Below are 21,133 nucleotides of genomic sequence, written 5' to 3'. Positions count from 1 at the left end.
TAACTGTAAATGGACTGTGAGAAGCTAAGCATGTATATTGAAATCCTACAAGCATGAATGAAAACAGAAGATAAAGGGGAATAACTTAAAAAGCAATAAATAAATAGGAATCATAAAAAGGACCATTACCATGGCTGGAGTGTCCCCTCTACTTGTTAAAGTTCTAGCCATGTTTCCTGCAGGTGCACACATCCTGACTTCCTTAGGTATCTCTCCTCATTATTCTATATTCCCTCTACAGGCCAGCTGTGGAGTCAGAGGAAGAGCATTCAACATGAGGAAAACTGGGCTCAAATACAAGATCTGCATTTTTCTAATTGAAAGACATGGGCTAAATCACTTCATCTTTGAGAGATGTGACTTCTTCATCTGGAAGGAGGGCTATTGCCATCTGTGCCACAGGACTATTTTGAAAATTCAAAGAGACAATAATATATGTGATAGACGAAATGCACACGCCCACATGCATATGTACATTTCATATGTAATGAAATGGCTACTTTCTCTGAACCTACGTGGCACATTAACTTCTTTTGTAGCACTTACCACTTTTCCTTGTTTCATTTTTTTTTCAAAAGCAAGTATTTGAGTGCTCAATAGTGCAGGACAATATACTGTGCTATGTCCCTTGACTGATATAAAAGGGAGAGAGACACATAGTTTGACTTGGAGGGACATCAAGTCTTGACTGTACAAGTGTCTTCCTTCCCCAACTGGAATCCTCATTCTCCATCCTGGCTCCCTTTCTTGAAGTTTAGTGATTCTGCAAGTCTCTTTGTTGAAAACTTGACTTCTCAGCTCCCCTCTGATCCATGTTCTGTTAATTTTGCTCCAAAGCTTTGTGTCTTCATTCTACTATTTAATTCAATACATCCGCAAGAGTCACAGGAACACTAAAAACACACCCAAAATGGAACTTTTTTTTTCTTAAATTGCTGTTTTGTTCACTACTGTCATTAAGGGCATCTTTTTCCTTTTAGTGACTCGAACTCAAAATCTTGTAGACATCTTATTGCTATCATAATAATTCATTCTATGGTTTCTATTTCCACACTACATTTGCATCTGGATCATAGATGCAAAGAAGGATACCTTCTTATATAGTATCTCTCCTCTTTGGTACTTATTATTTCACCATGGGCAATAAACACCTAATTCCATTTGATCTTACTGAGTTTATCCGTAACAGCAAAATTAGTCTTGTATTCATTTTGTATCTTCACTCTCTCTTCCCTAGATTGCTTTAAGAGATGTGTAATTAAACTCCTGATCTCATCACTCTCCCCTCCTCCCTTACTGCTCTCTTATCTATCCATTCTTGATTAAACAGAAGCTCTCTTCATTGTTTCATTCAGAGCTTTTATCTATGTATCTATGTAACTATCAATCAATCATAATTTCATGAACACCCTGGACTCACCACTTAATCTGAATATTAGGACTGTAGTAATAACCTACATCTAACTATGTGATAACCCTAGTTCTATTCCCCCATTTCTCCTTTTGAATTTTCTCTTATCCTGAATCCTGTGGTCATTCTTTCTTTGCTTTTGTTTTTGTTTATTATTATTATTATTTATTAGTGACTGTCTTAGTAAGATTTTAGGAGGAGTTGTATTATCTTTAGATATAGTCTAAACTATGAAGTAAGCACAGAAATATTTCCCCAGGTCAGTTTCTTTTTTTTATTATTATACTTTTAATTCTGGGGTACATGTGCAGAACATGCAGGTTTGTTACATAGGTATACACGTGCCATGGTGGTTTGCTGCATCCATCAGCCTGACATCTACATTAGGTATTTCTCCTAATGCTATCCCTCCTCTTGCCCCCAACCCACTGACAGGCCCTGGTGTGTGATGTGCCCTTCCTTGTGTCCATGTGTTCTCATTGTTTAACTCACACTTCTGAGTGAGAACGTGCAGTGTTTGGTTTTCTTTTCTTGTGTTAGTTTGCTGAGAATGATGGTTTCCAGCTTGATCCATGTCCCTGCAAAGGACATGAACTCATCCTTTTTTATGACTGCGTAGTATTCCATGGTGTATATGTGCCACATTTTCTTTATCCAGTCTATCATTGATGGGCATTTGGGTTGGTTCCAAGTCTTTGCTACTGTGAACAGTGCCACAATAAATATACTTGTGCATGTGTCTTTATAGTAGAATGATTTATAATCCTTTAGGTATATACCCAGTAATGGGATCACTGGATCAAATGGTATTTGTGGTTCTAGATCCTTGAGGAGTCACCACACTGTCTTCCATGATAGTTGAACTAATTTACACTCCCACCAACAGTGTAAAAACCTTCCTATTTCTCCACATCCTCTCCAGCATCTGTTGTTTCCTGACTTTTTAATGATCGCCATTCCAACTGGCATGATATGGTATCTCATTGTGGTTTTGATTTGCATTTCTCTAACGACCAGTGATGTTGAGCTTTTTTTCATATGTTTATTGGCTGCATAAATGTCTTCTTTTGAGAAGTGTCTGTTCATATCCTTCGCCCACTTTTTCATGGGGTGGTTTTTTTCCTGTAAATTTAAGTTCTTTGTAGATTCTAGATATTAGCCCTTTGTCAGATGGATAGATGGCAAAAATTTTCTCCCATTCTGTAAGTTGCCTGTTCACTCTGATGATAGTTTCTTTTACTGTGCAGAAGCTCTTTAGTTTAATTAGATCCCATTTGTCAATTTTGGCTTTTGTTGCCATTGCTTTTGGTGTTTTAAACATGAAGTTTGCCCATGCCTATGTCCTGAATGGTATTGCCTACGTTTTCTTCTAAGGTTTTTATGGTTTTAGGTCTTACGTTTAAGCCTTTAATCCATCTCGAGTTAATTTTTGTATAAGATGTAAGAAAGGGGTCCAGTTTCATTTTTCTGCATATGGCTAGCCAGTTTTCCCAACACCATTTATTAAATAGGGAATCCTTTCCCCATTTCTTGTTTTTGTCAGGTTTGTCAAAGATCAGATGGTTGTAGATGTGTGGTGTTATTTGTGAGGTCTCTGTTCTGTTCCACTGGGCTACATGTCTGTTTTGGTACCAGTACCATGCTGTTTTGGTTACTGTAGCCTTGCAGTATAGTTTGAAGTCAAGTAGCATGATGCCTCTAGCTTTGTTCTTTTTGCTTAGGATTGTCTTGGATATACGGGCTCTTTTTTAGTTCCATACGAAATTTAAAGAAGTGTTTTCTAATTCTGTGAAGAATGTCAGTGGTAGTTTGATGGGAATAGCATTGAATCTATAAATTACTTTGGGCAGTATGGCCATTTTCATGATATTGATTCTTTGTATAAAAGAGGGTGGAATGTTTTTCCATTTGTTTTTGTCCTCTCTTATTTCCTTGAGCAGTGGGTTTTAGTTTTCCTTGAAGAGTTCCTTCACGTCCCTTGTAAGCTGTATTCCTAGGTATTTTATTCCCTTTGTAGCAATTGTGAATGGGAGTTTCTTGAAAGGTTTAAAGGATGAGAAAATAATGTCTGGTTTGATTATCTCTAATTATAATATTACATTTCAGATATTAATATCTTATTCATTCCACTTCCACCAGTATTTATTGGATGCACTTTATCTGACCAAGATTGGGAAGGTACAGTGATGTGTAAAAACAACTCCTGCCCTCAGAGGCTTGCAAGCCTAATAAGGGTGATTATACTTAACAGTCAAATAAAAATGGACACATGAATAGTGATTTATAATCTTGGAAGCATGAGCTATTGTAATCAACACACCATGTGACCCATGTAGGGCACTTATTATTCCTAACATGTAGATGTGAAAGCTGAGGCTCAGATCTTCCCAACATGACTCTGCTCGTCAGGACATATGCCCTATATCCCTGTGCTGCCACTCTGCCAAAAAGAGCAGCAATGAGTTGAAAGTGGTAATTTCAATAATCACTTATAATTAACTTATTAAAATGTTATAAGAGTTCTGAGATTAGGAATTTCAGGCTAGAAAGATCAGAGACTGCCTCTCGTAGGAGGATGACATCAGAACTGGATTTCCAATATACCGTAACTGGTGACTACAGTATCCAATGTAGGCCCTCACATTGGTTACGAGGAGATTCTCTGGTTGAAGAGTTTCCGCAGGGCAGCCTTCATGTCCCGATTTCTCAGAATGTAGATGAAAGGATTTAACATTGGGGTCACTGCCGTGTACATTACAGTGATCACTGCATCTTTTAGGCTATAATTGGTCAAAGGGCGGAAATACATGCCCATGACTGTACCATAATACAAAGAGACAACCGTGAGGTGGGAACCACAGGTGGAGAAGGCCTTGAGCACGCCCTTGGTGGAAGGAACCTGGAAGACTGTGGAGAAGACTCGAATATAGGAGACAATGATGCATAGTAATGGCACAGAGAAAATGCCAACCCCTAGGTACATCATCTTCACGTGAAAGTGGATGTCAGAACAGGATAACTTCAGCAAGGGGGTAATGTCACAGTAGAAGTTGGCCACTTCCTGGTTGCCACAGAAGGACAGACTAGCTGTGAGCAGAGTGTGGGGGAGGGCATTGGCATTTCCAATCACCCAAGACCCAGCAATAAGCCAGATACAAGACCGTGGACTCATAATTGTTATGTAGTGAAGTGGGCGGCTGATGGCCACAGCTCGATCATATGCCATTGCAGCCAAAATATAGCTGTCTGTGTTACCCAAGGCTATCATGAAATACATCTGCGTTAGGCATCCCCCAAAAGAGATGGATTTGCTGCCCAAGAGATGATTGGCCAGCATCTTAGGGATGGTTACCGATGAGAAGAAGATGTCAACCAAGGAGAGGTTGGCAAGGAGAAAATACATGGGGTTGTGAAGGCGAACATCAGAGCAAATGGCTAGGACGATGAGCAGGTTTCCAATCAATGTGATGGGGTAAATGAACAGGAAGAGGATGTAGAAGAAATCTTCCTGTTCCTGCTGACCAGTAACTCCCAGGAGGATGAATTCCAGTGTAGAGGACTGGTTATTTTCCCTCATGGCTTCTTTAACATGAAAGAGGAGAGGAATATCATTATATTAGCATAGTTACTGTGTGTAGTGATAATCCTTCTCCATCACTTCTGACTTAAGTGATGCAGCTGTGTATACACCTGAGTTTATTAAATTATAGAGATATCCAGTATTTTGGGGAAACATCCCTGTAGGTCAGTAGGACTAATTGTCATTCACCCCTTTATAGTCATGTCTAAAAAGTGAGCAATCTCTGAATCAGAAGTGCCCATCCTTCCTGTTCCAAGCACCACCACTAAACGCCTAGAAATTAATCATATAACAAATAATTGTCATGTCCCATGGTCTAGTCACTTTGTTAGACCTCATGGAGAAGTTATAAATATGTGACAAATGCAGTTTATTCATCTATTTATTCAAAATGTGGTCTCTGTTCTCAAGGACCTTACAACTTAGTGGAGAAGCCAAAATCACACACTAATTTTATTACCCATGATAAGGAGAGGACAGCATTTTGAAGTCTTTGACAAAATATTCCAGTGCAAAAGGTCTGCTGGTGGAAGGGCCAGCCCAGAAGTTAGGAATTTTTCCATTGAAAAAACTCAGAGGGATCCCAGAGCCCAGGAGGTAACATGTATCTACACTGCGTCGGAAGATTGTAAATCACAGGGACCAGTGCATTTAGATCCTACTAAAACAGTCTGGAGAATTTTCTCCCCAGGTGTCTCATTTTCAAAGTAAATTTTCACCATTTCCTTTAAAAGAAAGGAAAAAAGAGTTGTTGTTGTTTTTTTCTCTCTTTGGCGAGCCCTCAAGTATATACAATCACAATGCCTTTCTCTCAGCCTTCTCTTCCTGTTCTTAATTATTTCTTTGGGTGACTCAAGCAACTCCTTAGTGGCTTCAACCATTGCTTAGTAAACTGGAGGTTTACATCTGTAGGTGTGAACTTTTCCCTCCGTATTTCCATTTCACTCATACTGCCAACGTGACCAAACTGTACACACTGCACATCCAACCTAAGATGAGGGCAAGATTTTAGGGGAAGGAAAACCATATCTTGTTTATTTTTACCTCCTTCAGATAGACTATTATGGAATATTTTCTTTTTCTTTTCTTTCTTTTTTCTTTTTTTTTTGAGATGGAGTCTCACTTCATCTTGCCCAGGCTGGAGTGCAGTGGTGTGATCTCGGCTCACTGCAACCTCCGCCTTCCGGGTTCAAGTGATTCTCCTGCCTCAGCCTCCTGAGTAGCTGGGATTACAGGCATGTGCCACTACGCCTGGCTAGTTTTTGTTGTTGTTGTTGTTGTTGTTGTTGTTGTATTTTTAGTAGAGATGGAGGTTTCATCACATTGGCCAGGCTGGTCTCAAACTCCTGACCTCAGGTGATCTGCCCGTGTTGGCCTCCCAAAGTACTGGGATTACAGGCGTGAGCCACCATGCCCAGCCAAATATTTTCTATTGTATGTATCAATAAGTTTTCTCTTAATATTTTTTGAGTCAAATCCAGGTATATTTCTTGTACTCCCCATATGTGGGATGCTCACAAGCTTAATGACTCAGTTTCTCTCTCACCTCTACATCTAATCTTGTTGATTCTTCCTTTAAAATAATTATTACATAATTCAGCCTTTCTACTAAATGTCCCAGTGCTTCAGCTCCATCATTCTTTTCTACCTGAAGTATTGTAATGCTAACTCAACTGCTTGACTCCAGGTTTCCTCCTCTTTGATCCATCTTGTACTCTAAGACTTAAATTACAGCGGCAACGATCAGCTGCTTAGTCAAATCCGTGTTGTTCTCTTCTTCTTGGACGTTCAATTAGACTACATTTCCCAGACTCCCTTGCAGTGAGGTGTGCTCATGTGACTGAGTTCTAGCCATTCCACACGTGTCCCAGTTCTGGGCTCCTCCACACCTTCTTACCCTTGTGCCAGTTGGATGCAAATGGAGAGGAGGCTGCACAGGATGATGGAGACACATGATGGAATGAACCTGTATCCCCAGTACTCCACACTCAGGAGAACCTCCCCCAAACAAAAACATTTATTGTAACCATTATGTAGGAGAGAAATAAACCTTTACTTTGTTTAAGCCATTTTACATTTTGTAATCAACTTGTGACAGTTCTCCAGAATATCTGGCATTTACTAATTTTTCTAAAGAGATATTGACTCAAAAATATATTAGATCTGTAATTAATTCAATCCTCACTTCTCAGCATCTCTTGTAGTACATGTTTGAATAATGTGCTAGGTATGAGGGATGTAGGTCTAATCATCTTTATCATTTCTAATTGATACAGGAGGTAGAAAGAAATTATTTAGGCAGATAGTGAAAGTAAAAGAGTCTTTGGCAGAGCTTCCCTTTTAACAAAAAGCAGCCCAATAAATTACTTTTTTTCTAACAAAGAGCAGCCTGAGAAATTGAGCTGCAGACATAGATAGCAAGCCGGAAGCCTGCACAGGGGGAGGCTGGCAGCTGTGCCAATAGGAAAGGGCTACCTGGGGGCCAGACATATCCAACATGGAGGCTCCATCTTCCTTTTTTTGTTATCATGTGTACAATAAGGGAATGGGCAACATGGTGCAGGCCAGACGGAGAACCTACCTGCATAATTGAAGATTAGGGTGGGGGCTACCAGAAATTCGTGCCCTATGCAAATGGCCCATGTAGTCCTAACCAGTTTTTCACACCCTATGCTAATGACACACCTGGTCCAGCCAGTCTTTCCTGCTCCATGTAAATCAGACTCTACCTCCTCACCAGGCGTCTAACCCCCTGCCTCCATTTCACTGCAGATCCGGCAGCCCATTTCTCCAAGAACCCTCTCTCCAGCAGAGAGCTATCCTCTTTCTTTCACCTATTAAACTTCCACTCTTATCCTCACTCTGTGTGTATCCACGTCCTTGATTTCCTTGGCTGTGAGGCAAGGAACCTCGGGTATTACCCCAGACAAGGAGGCCATTTCATAATTATGATGTACTTTCTCATCTCTGCGCCTAAAGAAGTTTGATTTTCTCTCTTGAGATGCCCTCCCCCTTCTTCAAATAGAATCATAATACCTCAAGTGTCAAATCGTTCAGTAAATCTGGAGAGGCAGAGAGCATGGTTAGCTCATATGGTAAGGATATGTGAGTTCAGAGGTGGAGCTCTTGGCATCATGGCAGACTAAGTTGATGTTGACAGTTCCCATTGCTGTTAAAATACATTGAAGTTATAGAAAAATATCAAAGTAAAGAAAAAAAAAACCAAAACACATAACCATACCTAAAAGAAAGAAATAGGAATACCTTAGTATGAGAAACAAGAATAAAACTCAGAACAAGAAACATGAGCCATAGAGGATGCTGTGGTGGCCCCTTGGGGTCTCCATTCAGACATTAGCTAGTTCTTAACGGCTGGGTATAATAAGGTCTTTATGCCCCTTGATACAGGTGTGACCACAGATCCACACGAAGCAGGGAGACTAATTTGAGACTCTGTTAAAAAGCACTTGAAGTGTTGTCCTATTTCTGAAAGGAACACTAGAAAGAATTTTGCCATAAAAGAATTGGAAAGAAAAGAACAAAAAGGTAAGAGTTCAGAGAAAATATTGTCTACAAAGAAAACCCAAGGGAATTGATGTTTCAGCAAGTTTGTTATAAACAAATATTTCAAAAATCAATACTATTCTTGTACTTAAACACTAAATTAGAAAATGGAATTCATTTTTATTTTTTCCCAGAGACCCTTTTTCCAGTGCAAGAAAATATAATTTTAATAAAGATTTATTTTTAAAAATGGCCATAGAAAATTTTAAGGAATCTAGAAATAATTCTAATAAGAGATCCAAAATTGATTTAAAAAATAAACTTTAGTGAAGCACAAAAATATTTAAAAGGTGGTGAGGTAAATTGTTAATGGAAGCCTCGATGTTGTGAAAATGCCAATCCTCTTCCAATTACTCTCTAAATTTAATGCAACCCCAAACCAGATACAAGTTTCTTTTAAACATGAGTTTGACAAACTGATCCAAAAATTCACGTAGGAGACTGGGCACGGTGGCTCACATCTGTAATCCCAGCACTTTGGGAGGCTGAGGCAGGCGGATTACCTGAGGTCAGGCATTTGAGACCAGCCTGGCCAACGTGGAAAAACCCCATCTCTACTAAAAATACAAAAATTAGCCGGGCGTGGTGGTGCACACCTGTAATCCCAGCTACTTGGGAGGCTGAGGCAAGAGAATTGCTTGAAACTGCGGGGGCAGAGGTTGCAGTGAGCCGAGATTGTACCACTGCACTCCAGCCTGGGGGAAGGAGCAAAATTCTGACTCAAAAAAAAAAAATTCATTTAGGAGAATAAAGAGGAGAGATAAGACAATTTGAGGAAAGAAAGTGAGGTACTTTTTGTCTCATTAGGTACAAAAAAGGTTTACTGTGATAATTCAAACATTGGAGTAATAGTGAGTTAGAGACCGACAAAGAAATCAATATTTGGTCTAATCGACTAGGAAGGCCAGACACAGGTTAAGCATTTCTTAGAAAGTGGTGTGTGGCATGAGGTGGTTTAGAAACAGGCAAGGAGAGGATGAACTATTTAGCCCAGAGTCGTTGGACAGTTGGTTATCTATATATGAGAAGTAATACAGAAAAATAATTCCTAAAGGATTAACTGTGAAAAGCAAAATGTCAAAAAATTTAGTGGAAAATAAAGGGAAAATTTGTGTGTGCTATCAAGATAGGAATTGATTTCCTACAAACTCATAAGAAAAGGACCAACAGGCCAGGCGCGGTGGCTCACACCTGTAATCCCAGCACTTTGGGAGGCTGAGGCGGGCAGATCACCTGAGGCCAGGAGTTGGAGACCGGCCTGGATAACATGGTGAAACCCCATCTCTACTAAAAACACAAAAATTAGCCAGGTGTGGTGGTGGGTGCCTGTGATCCCAGCTACTTGGGAGGCTGAGGCACGAGAATCACTTGAACCCAGGAAGCAGAGGTTGCAGTGAGTTGAGATTGCGCCACTGCACTCCAGCCTAAGTGACAAAGCAAGACTCCATCTCAAAAAAATAAAAACAACAACAACAACAACAAAAAAGGACCAACAATACGGCAGAAGATAATGGTCCAAAGACTTGAATAGGCAAGTCATAGGAAACTGGCATGGCCCAATAAGCAAAGACCTTTAACTAAATTAAAAATAAAATTAAATTTAACATCTTTCATCTTGGAGTGTGTAAAGTGTAAAACTCTGACAATTCCAAGTGTTGGGAAAAATGAATACAGTAGTATTATATTACATTCAGAAAATAGTGAGCCCATATCCAGGAAAGTCAAAATTCACACATCTCTGACCCAGCCATTCTGCTTTCTGCTTAGCTTCTAGAGAAACTGTAGCACATGGGTGGAAGAAGACACACATAAGATAATTTCAGCCACTCAGGAAGCTGATGTGGGAGAATTGCTTGAGCCCAGGAATTCAAGACCAGCCTGGGCAATAGTGTGAGACCCCATCTAAAAAAAAAAAATGGAAAAGAAAAAAGAAGACAGGCACATGTGCATTGTCATATGGGAAACTTAGAAATGGTCTACCCACGGAGGCATAGATAAGTAAATTGTGCTATTTTCTTAGTAGTGAATCCTATGCAATAGTTAAAATGAATAAATTCATGGGGTAAATTAGGGAAGAAAAGCAATGTGATGATAAAAAGCAAGTTGCTGGAAGATATATGGCATGTCACAATGTATATGTAAATTTTAACCATAAAATAATACGTTTGTATGTGGTAAAAGTGTAAATTCTGAATAGGAATATACTATCAACAATAGAATAGTGGTTTTTCTCTGGAGTGAAAGGCAGAAAATAAGATTTTGGATGGGAACAAAGAAAATTTCAAGTGTATCTGTAATATCGACTTATTTAGAGACAAGGTCTCACTCTGTTGCCCAGGCTGGAGGGCAGTGGTATGATCATGGCTCACTGCAGCCTTGAACTCCTGATCTCAAGCAATCACCCTGAATCTGCTGCTCAAGTGGGACTACAGGTGTGTGCCACCACTCCCAGCTAATTTTTTAAAAATTGGATTTGTAGATCTCCATGATGTGTTTATTTCACATGGCATGCCTGTATCAAAACATCTCATGTTACCCCATAAAGATATGGTAAATAGAATTGTACTATGTACCCACAAAAAATTTTTTAAAATAATAAAAATAATTTAACAATTATTTTTGTGGAGACAGGGTTTTGCTACGTTGCCCAGGTTGGTCTAAAACTCCTGGCCTGAAGTGATCCTCCCACTTCAGCCTCCCAAAGTATTGAAATTCCCGGCATAAGCCACCACACCTGGCCTGTAATATTTATGTTATATTATTCTAAGTGAAGTAACTCAGGAATGGAAAACCAAACATCGTATGTTCTCACTGATATGTGGGAGCTAAGCTATGAGGATGCAAAGGCATAAGAATGATACAGTGGACTTTGGGGACTCAGGGGGAAGAGTGCGAGGGGGGCGAGGGATAAAAGACAACATATATGGTGCAGTGTATACTGCTTAGGTGATGGGCGCACCAGGATCTCACAAATCACCACTAAAGAACTTACTCATGTAACCAAATACCACCTGTACCCCAGTAACTTAAGGAAAAATAAAATAATTTAAAAAGTTAAAAAGAAACAGTTGGAGCAAATACCTAATGTTCCATTTGTAAAATCTAGATGATGAGCTTCTGTTGTTATTTCACATGTTCTGTGATGATTTGGTCCAGAGGACAGCGAGGGAGCTGGGTGGCTCAAGTTCATGTTTCATTTAAGGTAGGAGATAGAATGTTCCTTGTAAAGAGGTTGAGAATAAATGGAGGTTTATTTATACTGGAAGAGGGACCCAGGGGCCATATATCAGACTAGGGGAAAGAGGTAAAAAGACCCTCTACCACCAAGAAGAGAAGCCAGGAGGTGCCTCAACATGCATGCTGGAGACGTAGCGGGCCTTGAGTTCACTGGGATGACGTCAGGGTCTTGAACATTGTGGCGCCTTTAATACCCACTTTCCTGGAAAGCATCATCCTCTGAGATATCAGCCATGTGAATGGGGTGGTACTGAGAACAATTCTGCAGGGACAGAGGAGGCAAGTGTTTCCCCTTATCTGGGTAGCAGTGTAGACCATCAAGATGCATCTCTCAGTACTTTGAGACTTCCATGATAGTTCAGCTCATCAGTGCTTTGGTAATGAAATACCATGTTTTCTAATGGGCCCGTTAGCATGACCAAGGTGATTTTGTAGGTCTCTAAGACAATGCACTTTTGGCAGGTGCTCTCGCTCTCTCTTACACACACACACACATGCACACACACACTATATTACTATAGGAGGTAGAAAGAGCTAAAGACTGAGGAAAGCAAATCAAAATTATCTTTTTCTGATGCTGTTTTCATGGACAACAGCCCAAGGAGAAACATTATCAGAAGGGGAGGGTCCTCTCCTCCTCCTCCTTCTCTCTCTCTCTCTATCTCTATCTCTCTCTTGTCCATCTGATCCTCAGAACTTGGATAGTGGAGCCAGGCCAAGATTTGAGTTCTAATTTTGCCACTATCTCTGTGTGTGTCTTTGGGCAGTTCAATTTACCGTCTTTTTATGTTTGATAAAATGACATCATAATTCGACTTACCTCTTGGGCAAGTAGCCCACAGTTGCTGGCTATCTACCCTTTCATGTTGCTGTGATACAGTCTCTTCCAATGTCTAAGTCTCTACCTGTGGAGTCAGTTCAGATGCTTTTAAAAAGGGTCCTGGCCCTGTGGCCTTCGCTTCTCCTCCACAGAAAGGAAGTTTGCAGTTAGCTCATCTAGCACCTGCTAACATCCCGTTTAAGGACAGCCATGCTGGAGAAGCAGTGGCAGGATGGGGAACAATCCTCTGTTCCTGAGGTGGAGGACAAAGGAATGGGATGGTTTAGAAGGAGGAGCCCCCAGTTTCCCAACAGGGGAGCAGAAGGGACAAGAGGAGCTACCCCGAAAGGGCTTGAGGACAAGGAGTCGAGTTTCCTCCTCAAGGAAGCAGGCAGGTCACAGCATAGAGAAAAGTGGGCATTAGTCACCCGGTTATCAAGTCTCTGGAAAGGTGATTCCTCCAGGACTTCATCCAAGCCAAAGTTAGAGTAATTGTTGCAGCTTATTTACATACTCCTTCAACTGTGTCCCGAGGGGACACAGTGGCTCACAAGAGTAATCATTTCCGGGAGGACGGATGGACTGGAGGCTTTCCAGAGAGTGTGTCTCCAAGGTCCAAGCCCTGGGGTGAGCTATTCCCACCTCGCTGTTGGAATGTGACCCCCTCTCCTTTGCACAAACGCAGAAGTGCCCCTTGGGAGCTACAAGGATTATGGTGCAGTTAAGCTCCTAGTCTTTCTTGCAGTCTACACCAAAGCCTGTCTGCTGTTTAGAGTGCAAAGAAGAGTTATATTTCATCTTTTCTCTAGAATTTATTCTCAAGGAAGTTTAGGGTGGAAGTTATACTTGTCTACTTGTTTTTAATCTAGCATGCAGATAGTAGGCCTTTTTTTTTTTTTTTTTTTTAGAGTGGAAAGGGCCTAGTGTTATCTGGCCCACTTCACATATGTGTCACCCTTATAGTAGCCCTGACTAATGGTCATTATCCTATGGCTTAGCATCTCCGGTGGCAGAGAGTTTACTGCCTTTCTATAGAGGACCCTGAGAAGATGATGGGTTCTGGCTGGGTTTGAATTCTGGCTCTGCCACTAACTAGTTGTAACTGACCTCAGACATTTATGTATTTAATGCATTTACTCATATATAAAATGGAATAACAACAATAGCAACAACAATATCTTCATTAAGTTGCTATAAGGATCAAATGAATGAATACCTGAAGGCTGTTTTTTGTTTTTTGGTTTTGTTTTTTTTTTGAGATGGAGTCTCGCTCTGTTGCCAGGTTGGAGGGCAGTGGCACGATCTCGGCTCACTGCAACCTCTGTCTCCTGGGTTCAAGTGATTCTCCTGCCTCAGCCTCCTGAGTAGCTGGGACTACAGGTGCCCGCCACCACACCCAGCTAATTTTTTGTATTTTTGTTAGAGATGGGGTTTCACCGTGTTAGCCAGGATGGTCTCCATCTCCTGACCTCGTGATCCGCCCACCTCAGCCTCCCAAAGTGCTGGGATTACAGGCGTGAGTCACTGAGCCCAGCCCCTGATAGCTCTTAAAACAGCCTGGCACATAGTTAGCACTTAGGAAATGTTAACTGTTATTCCTTCCTCTATGCTTTGCTACTTCTATACGACGACCTATAATACTGCCTGCTTTACTACTAGTCATGTGATTGTTGTATTATACAACTCTACAAAATCTATCAGATTCTACACATGGTAGAGGTTGAACCACTGGCAGAATTGCATTTTCCTGCAAACATGTTTCTGCCTGTGCCTTCCTGTTTGCTCTGTCTTTACCTGCCCTATATTGAGACCACATTTCGGTTTCCTGGACATGGACTCTCAGGCACAGATAAGATGACATTCCAGATAGATACTTTCTTCTTAGTAATCACATTTTGCTCCTTGTGCCCTTCTCAGAAGTTCTTACTGATTCCATGCTTTGTTTACTGGGTATGTATTAGGGGCCAAAATTGTACAATGGCATCGAATTATGAAGGAAATGATGCTTTTCCCCCTTCATTTCTTCTAAAAAATGTGATACATGTGCAGAATGTGCAGGTTTCTTACATAGGTATATGTGTGTCATGGTGGTTTGCCTTTTTAAGAACTTTTAAGTTCAGGGGTACATGTGCAGGATGTGCAGGTTTGTTATGTAGGTAAACGTGTATCATGGGGGTTTGTGGTACCGATTATTTCATCACCCAGGTATTAAGCTTAGTATCCATTAGTTATTCTTCCTGATTCTCTCCCTCCTCCCATCCTCCACCATCTGATAGGCCCCAGTGTGTGTGTTGTTTCCCTCTATGTGTCCATCTGTTCTCATCATTTAGCTCCCACTTATAAGCGAGAATATGCAGTATTTGGTTTTCTGTTCTTGTGTTAGTTTGCTAAGGATAATGGCCTCCAAGCTCCATCCATGTCCCTGCAAAGGACATGATCTTGTTCTTTTTATAGCTGCAGAGTATTCCATGGCGTATATGTGCCACATTTTCTTTACCCAGTCTATCATCGATGGGCATTTGGGTTGATTCATGTCTTTGCTGTTGCGAATGGTGCTGCAATGAACATACACATGCATGTATCTTTATAATAGAACAATTTCTGTTTCTTTGGGTGTATACCCAGTAATGGGGATTGCTGGGTTGAATGGTATTTCTGACTTTAGGTTTTTGAAGACTTGTCACACTGTCTTCCACAATGGTTGAACCAATTTACACACCCACCAACCCCTTTCTTACACTTTTTTTTTTTTTAGTCAGCACACGCACATTTATTAAGTTTGCCTTCTTATATGGGCATGATTTGTGGCACACCAAAACAATTACAATAGTAAGATCAAAGATCACTGATCACAGATCATCATAACAGATATAGCAGCAATAAAAAAGGAGAGAATATTGTGATAATTACAAAATGTGATACAGAGACACGTAGTGAGCACATGCGATTGGAAAAATGACACTGATACTCTTGCTTGATGCAGGGTTGCCATAAACCTTCAATTTGTTAGAAAACAGAAACCAAAAACCAAAAACACAATATATGTGAAGAGCAATAAAGTTAAGTACAATAAAACAAAGTATTCCTGTGATTAATGGTAAATATTAAAGGTTGACCCACAAATGTCTTTTTAATCTGCAGCATGTCTGACATTATCCTCTCCTGGTCTGATAAGGAGGAAGCCTGTGGTGTAAGAAGGTTATTGAGAATTTTCTCTCCATTTTTATACCATATACAAATATTAGCTCAAGATGGATTAAAGACTTAAAGGCAAAACCCAAAACTATAAAACCCTGGAAGACAACCTAGGCAATACCATTCAAGACATAGGCATGGGCAAAAATTTCATGACAGAGACACCAAAAGCAATGGCAACAAAAGCAAAAATTGACAAATGGGATCTAATTAAACTAAAGAGCTTCTGCACAGCAAAAGAAACTATCAACGGAGTAAACTTTAAGACAACCTACAGAATGGGAGAAAAATGTTGCAAACTATGCATCCAACAAAGGTCTAATATCCAGCATCTATAAGGAACTTAGACAAGAAGAAAAGAAAAACCAACAACCTCATAAAAAATGGGCAAAGGACATGAACAGACACTTCCCAGAAGACATACATGTGGCCAACGAGCATATGAAAAACTCAACATCACTGATTATTAGAGAAATGCAAATCCAAACCACAATGAGAAATACCATCTCACAGCAGTTAAAATGGCTATTAATAAAAAGTCAAAAATAACAGATGCTGGCAAGGTTGTGGAGAAAAAGAGATCTTTTAAAATCTAAGTATTTATCACTATAAATTTTCCTCTAAGTACTGCTTTCATTGCCTCCTATAAGTTTAGGTATGTTGTATTTTCATTTTTGTTTGTCTCAAGATATTGTCAGTTTTCTTTTTTATTTGACCCATTGGTGGTTCAAATGTGTGCTGTTAAATTTCCACATATTTTTTGATTTTCCAGTTTTCTTTCTGTGATTACTTTGTAGTTTTGTTTCCATTGTGGTTGGCAAATATACTTGGTATGATTTTAATCTCCTTAAAGGTGTTAAGACTTCTTTTGTGACCAAACATGTGATTTATCCTGGTGAACGTCCATGTGTGCTTGAGAGGAGTGTGTATTTTGCTGCAGTTGGGTGGAAAGTTCTGTATATGTCTCACAGTTCATTTGTTCTATAGTGTTATTCAAGTCCGCTGTTCCTGTTGATTTTCTGTCTCATTTCCCTATTCATTATCAAAGTGGGATATTACCGTATCTTACTGTTATATTGTTGCCTATTTCTCCCTTCAGTTCTGTCAGTTTGTTTTATATATTAGGGTACTCCAATGCTAGGTGCATATATATTTAAAATTATTATATTTTCCTGGCGGATTGATCCTTTTATCATTATATAATGTCCTTCTTTCTGTGATAGTTTCGACGTAAAGTCTGTTTCGTCCAATAAAAGACTATATTTTTCCATCTCTTTACTTTAGCTTATATGTCCTTAAATCTAAAGTGAGTTTCTTCTAGACAGAATACACTTGGGTCTTGTTTTATTTTTCTTAATCCTTTCAGACACTATATGTCTTTTGACCAGGGAGTTTAATGCATTTACATTTAAAGTAACTTTTGGTAAGTAAGAACTTACTATTGTTAGTTTTGTTTTTTTTTTCTATTAGTTGTAGTTCTTCTGACTGTCTTTTCCTTTCTTACTGGCTTCCTTTTAAAAAAAAAAGTTTAAAAATGGACAGATAAAACTGTACATATTTATTGTGTATAAGATAATGTTTTGAAATATATACACACATCTTGGAATGACTAAATCTAGCTAATGAAAATATGCATAACATCACAAAGTTATTATTTTGTGGTGAGAACACTTCAAATCTACTTTGTTGGCATTTTTCAATAATACAATATATCGTTAACTGTAGTCATCATGTTGTACAATAGATCTCTTGAACTTATTTCTTGTACTTAACTAAAATTTTGTATCCTTTGACCAACATCTCTCTGACACCTTCTTTTTGTTTTGATGATTTGTTTAGTGTTATGCTTTGATTCCTTTCTCTTTTTCTTTTGTAAAACTTCTATAGGATTTTTTTTTGTGATTTTCTTGGGGTTTATATGTATCTTCTGGTTATGACCATCAATTTTAATCTGATGATTACATACGAAACCTTGCACTTTTTTTCCTCTCTCACATTTTGTTGTTTTCATACCTCACATGTATTCATATTGTGTATCTTTTAATATATTTTATTTATATTCTAATATTTTTCTCTTTTAACTTTTATATTAGTTTTAAAAGTGATTTATCTACAATTACAGTTATGCAGTAATGTCAGTAATGTATATTTGTCTTCATATTTATCTTTACCAATAAGTTTCTTACTTTCTTTTAGAAAATTTTTTGTTTTGTAAATTAAAAAGTTTTTTTAGAGACAGGATCTCACTCTGTCACCCAAGCTGTAGTACAGTGGCATGAGCATAGCTCACTATAGCCTCAAACTCCAGGGCTCAAGTAATCCTCCTGCCTCAGCCTCCTAAGTAACTAGGACTACAGGTATGTGACGCCATGCCTGGCTTTCTTTTTTCACAAATTTTTGGTAGAGATGGGGGTCTTGCTGTGTTGACCAGGGTGATCTCAAATTCCTGGCCTCAAGCAGTTCTCACACCTCAGCCTCCCAAAGCACTGGGATTGTAGCTGTAAGCCACTGCATCCAGTGGACTTTCTTATGCTATGGTGAGGTTTACTGACATTTGGTTCCAACTTGCAGAACTCCCTTCATTGTATCTGGTAATGCAGGTGCAGCGGTGATGAAGTTTTCCATTTTTCGTTTGTCTGGGAAAGTCTTTATCTCCTCTTCATTTTTGCTAAAAACTCACTGATAGTCTTATGAAACTTCCCTTGTGTATGACAAGTTGCTTTTTTATTTCTGCTTTCAAACTTGCCTCTTTGAATTTTGACAGTTTGATTACATTGTCTCTCAGTGTGGATTTTTGTTTTGTTTTGTTTTTGTTGTTGTTGTTGTTGTTTTTTGAGATGGAGTCTCGCTCTGTCGCCCAGGCTACAGTGCAGTGGTGTGATCTTGGTTAACTGCCAGCTCCGCCTCCCGGGTTCACGCCATTCTCCTGCCTCAGCCTCCCGAGTAGCTGGGACTACACCGTGTTAGCCAGGATGGTCTTGATCTCCTGACCTCATGATCCTCCCGCCTCGGCCTCCCAAAGTGCTAGGATTACAGGTGTAAGCCGCCGCGCCCAGCCACTTTGGTACAATTTAGCCTGGTTCTTCTTCTTTTTTTTTTTTTTTTTTTTTTTGGACCGTGTTGGTGTCTGTGCATTAGACAAAGCAGGAACTTCTCACAGTCTTCATGGGCTGCTTTTCATACACTTTGTGTTAAACCATGGGGTATGGAATCTATGGCATCTACCAGCCCACAGCACCCTCTCATTCTTTTTCTGGCAGCTAGATTGTCCCATCAGAGCTCCAAGTCAGGTCAGAGAGACACCAGCCCTCTAAAGAGTCTTCCAGACACATTGGGGCACTGGATACACAAACCAACTTCCTCCCTTTAGTGGCAGAAGCTGGGAGCTACGGGGTCTCTTCCTAATTATATGACACTGTGCTTGGTTAGGGAATTTGTTGGCTGGATGTTCTGAGTCTCTTAGGTGGCTTTTTGGTAAGTCTAGTTTAATATTTGCCTGAGATGTGGGAGCCTTTCAATTAGTTTTGGGATTTCTCACAAGGGAAATTTATCCATGAATTGTTTCTAAATGGATGTATTTGTGGGTGAGGGGAAGGTCTGCAGCTTCCTACTCTGCCACCTTGTTCTCAATTTTAGTTTTTGTTAAGTTTTTCTCATAGTACTCTTGTTCACTATTTCCACTAAAGGCATTTTTTTTTTCTTTTAGTGGCTCAACCTCAAAATCTTAAAGACATACCTTTACTTACTATTATCATAAAAATACTATATCCTATTTTTTCTATTTCCATATTACCACTCTATCTCACCCTTTGTCTATGTCTTCACTGTCTCATCCTAAGATTGTTTTAGGGGCTGCCTAATTTCACTCCTGATCTAACCACTACCTGCTTCTCCCTTATTGCCCTCTTACTAATCATTGATTCAAGACGAACTCTCATCCTCTCGTTATTGCATCATGAAGAGCTTTTATTTAATCAGTCTACCTGTCTATACATCCGTCTGTCTATCATACTACCATGAATACCCAATGACCCATCACCCAACCTGAAAATTATGAGTTTAGTAGCAACCGAAATCTAACCATACGCTATCCCCATTTCCATCCCCTTAGTCTCTCCCCTTGAATTTTCTCTCATCCTGATCCTATGCTCATCATTTTCTTTTGTTTTTAGTGCACTTTAATGGCATTTATGTATATTCCAGGAAAGCACATTTTTAGTTGTTTCAGTTGTTCATAACCATATAAAAAGCATTAATAATAATCTTTTGGGATTTGCATTTTTCAAACTTAATGTCGTGTTGCTGAGATTTAACCAAATTGTAGCATGGCTCTGTGGGTCATTCAGAAAAAGGGATTTCTCTGCTGGCTGGAGTGACCGACCCCAGTTACCAAAGATATTGTGTTGCTGCTACACAATGAGAGGCAGAAGCTCATGATTACAATTATGTCTGGGGTGCTTCTTCTTCTTTCCATACCCAGTAGCAAAGGTGAATATAAACTGCACCAACCAGAAGCATTTAAACAGTCGCTACTACTGCTGAGGCCTCAGATCCCCAGAAGTGAAGATTTGGCTTAGCTGACCAGATAAGGGCCAAGTGCCAGCTCTTTGGTACCTGTGTTCAGAGACCTGAGCATCAAATGTGTGGTCATCCCTCCTTGGAGGGTCTAGGTTTCGGTAACACCACATTTACACTTTTATTTTCCTAGTTCTGCCTGAGGTGTCTTCTTCATGCAGTTGGTAATCTGTGGGTGGCATCAGCATCTGCCTTTTCACTATTTAGTCTCTTTCAGGATACACCTATGTAGCCAATTCTCTGTATCAAATCTTCTTGGTATAAATATACCAAGTGTGATTTCTGTTTCCTGCATGGATCTTAACTGACCTTAACAGACATAACAGCTCTATAAAATACACGAGTGAATACTATGTAGTTTGATTATGTTTATTCGTTATCAGATTGTATTTTAGAAACTAATATGTTTATACATTTTCCTGCTTTCCACCAATATTTTATATGATCAAAATACTAAAAAAGTAAGTGATATGTTAACACAGCTTTTGCCACCAGAGTAGAAGTATAGTAGGGGTGGCTAGACATAAAAGTCCAGTAAAGATTACATTAGAATAGTAATTTGTAGCCTTCAAAGCATGAGCCATTTTGATATACACAAGCTGTGTCAGAAAGTCCGGCAGATATTATTTTTCCAACGTGTAGATGTGCAAGCTGAGACTCAGACTTTTTCAGCTTTACTCTGCTAGTAAATTTCTGCTAGCTGGGACATGAACCTGATATTCCCGGACTGCCACTCTCTCAAAAAAAGCAG

At 39.6% G+C, this 21,133-nt stretch overlaps 2 protein-coding genes across 9 annotated transcripts in view; one reads left to right on the top strand and one right to left on the bottom strand.

Moving 5' to 3' along the window:
- SPATA22 (spermatogenesis associated 22) overlaps positions 1-21,133 on the top strand; it is a 411,549-nt gene that overhangs the window by 314,104 nt on the left and 76,312 nt on the right. The gene's annotated exons all lie outside the window — the stretch shown is intronic.
- Positions 1,424-20,467, bottom strand: LOC100990999 (olfactory receptor 1A1). 2 transcript variants are annotated; one of them, XM_057300244.2, is made up of 4 exons: positions 12,613-20,467; positions 11,637-12,054; positions 8,028-8,160; positions 1,424-4,993 (listed from the first exon to the last, which is right to left on the bottom strand). In XM_057300244.2, exon 4 carries the CDS (start codon positions 4,986-4,988, stop codon positions 4,059-4,061), a length of 930 nt encoding a protein of 309 aa, XP_057156227.2. In that variant the 5' UTR covers positions 4,989-4,993; positions 8,028-8,160; positions 11,637-12,054; positions 12,613-20,467; the 3' UTR covers positions 1,424-4,058. The 2 variants fall into 2 exon arrangements, with proteins under 2 accessions (XP_057156227.2, XP_057156228.2); XM_057300245.2 differs by lacking the exons at positions 8,028-8,160; positions 11,637-12,054.

This window comes from Pan paniscus, chromosome 19 (genome assembly GCF_029289425.2).
Source record: "Pan paniscus chromosome 19, NHGRI_mPanPan1-v2.0_pri, whole genome shotgun sequence".
Lineage (NCBI taxonomy): Eukaryota > Metazoa > Chordata > Mammalia > Primates > Hominidae > Pan > Pan paniscus.
Note: the sequence above shows the minus strand (reverse complement) of the source record. Positions and strands in the feature narration are given on the sequence as shown.

Bases quoted from the DNA above. Each gene is read 5' to 3' on its own strand.
- LOC100990999 (XM_057300244.2), bottom strand. From the start codon at position 4,988: ATGAGGGAAAATAACCAGTCCTCTACACTGGAATTCATCCTCCTGGGA.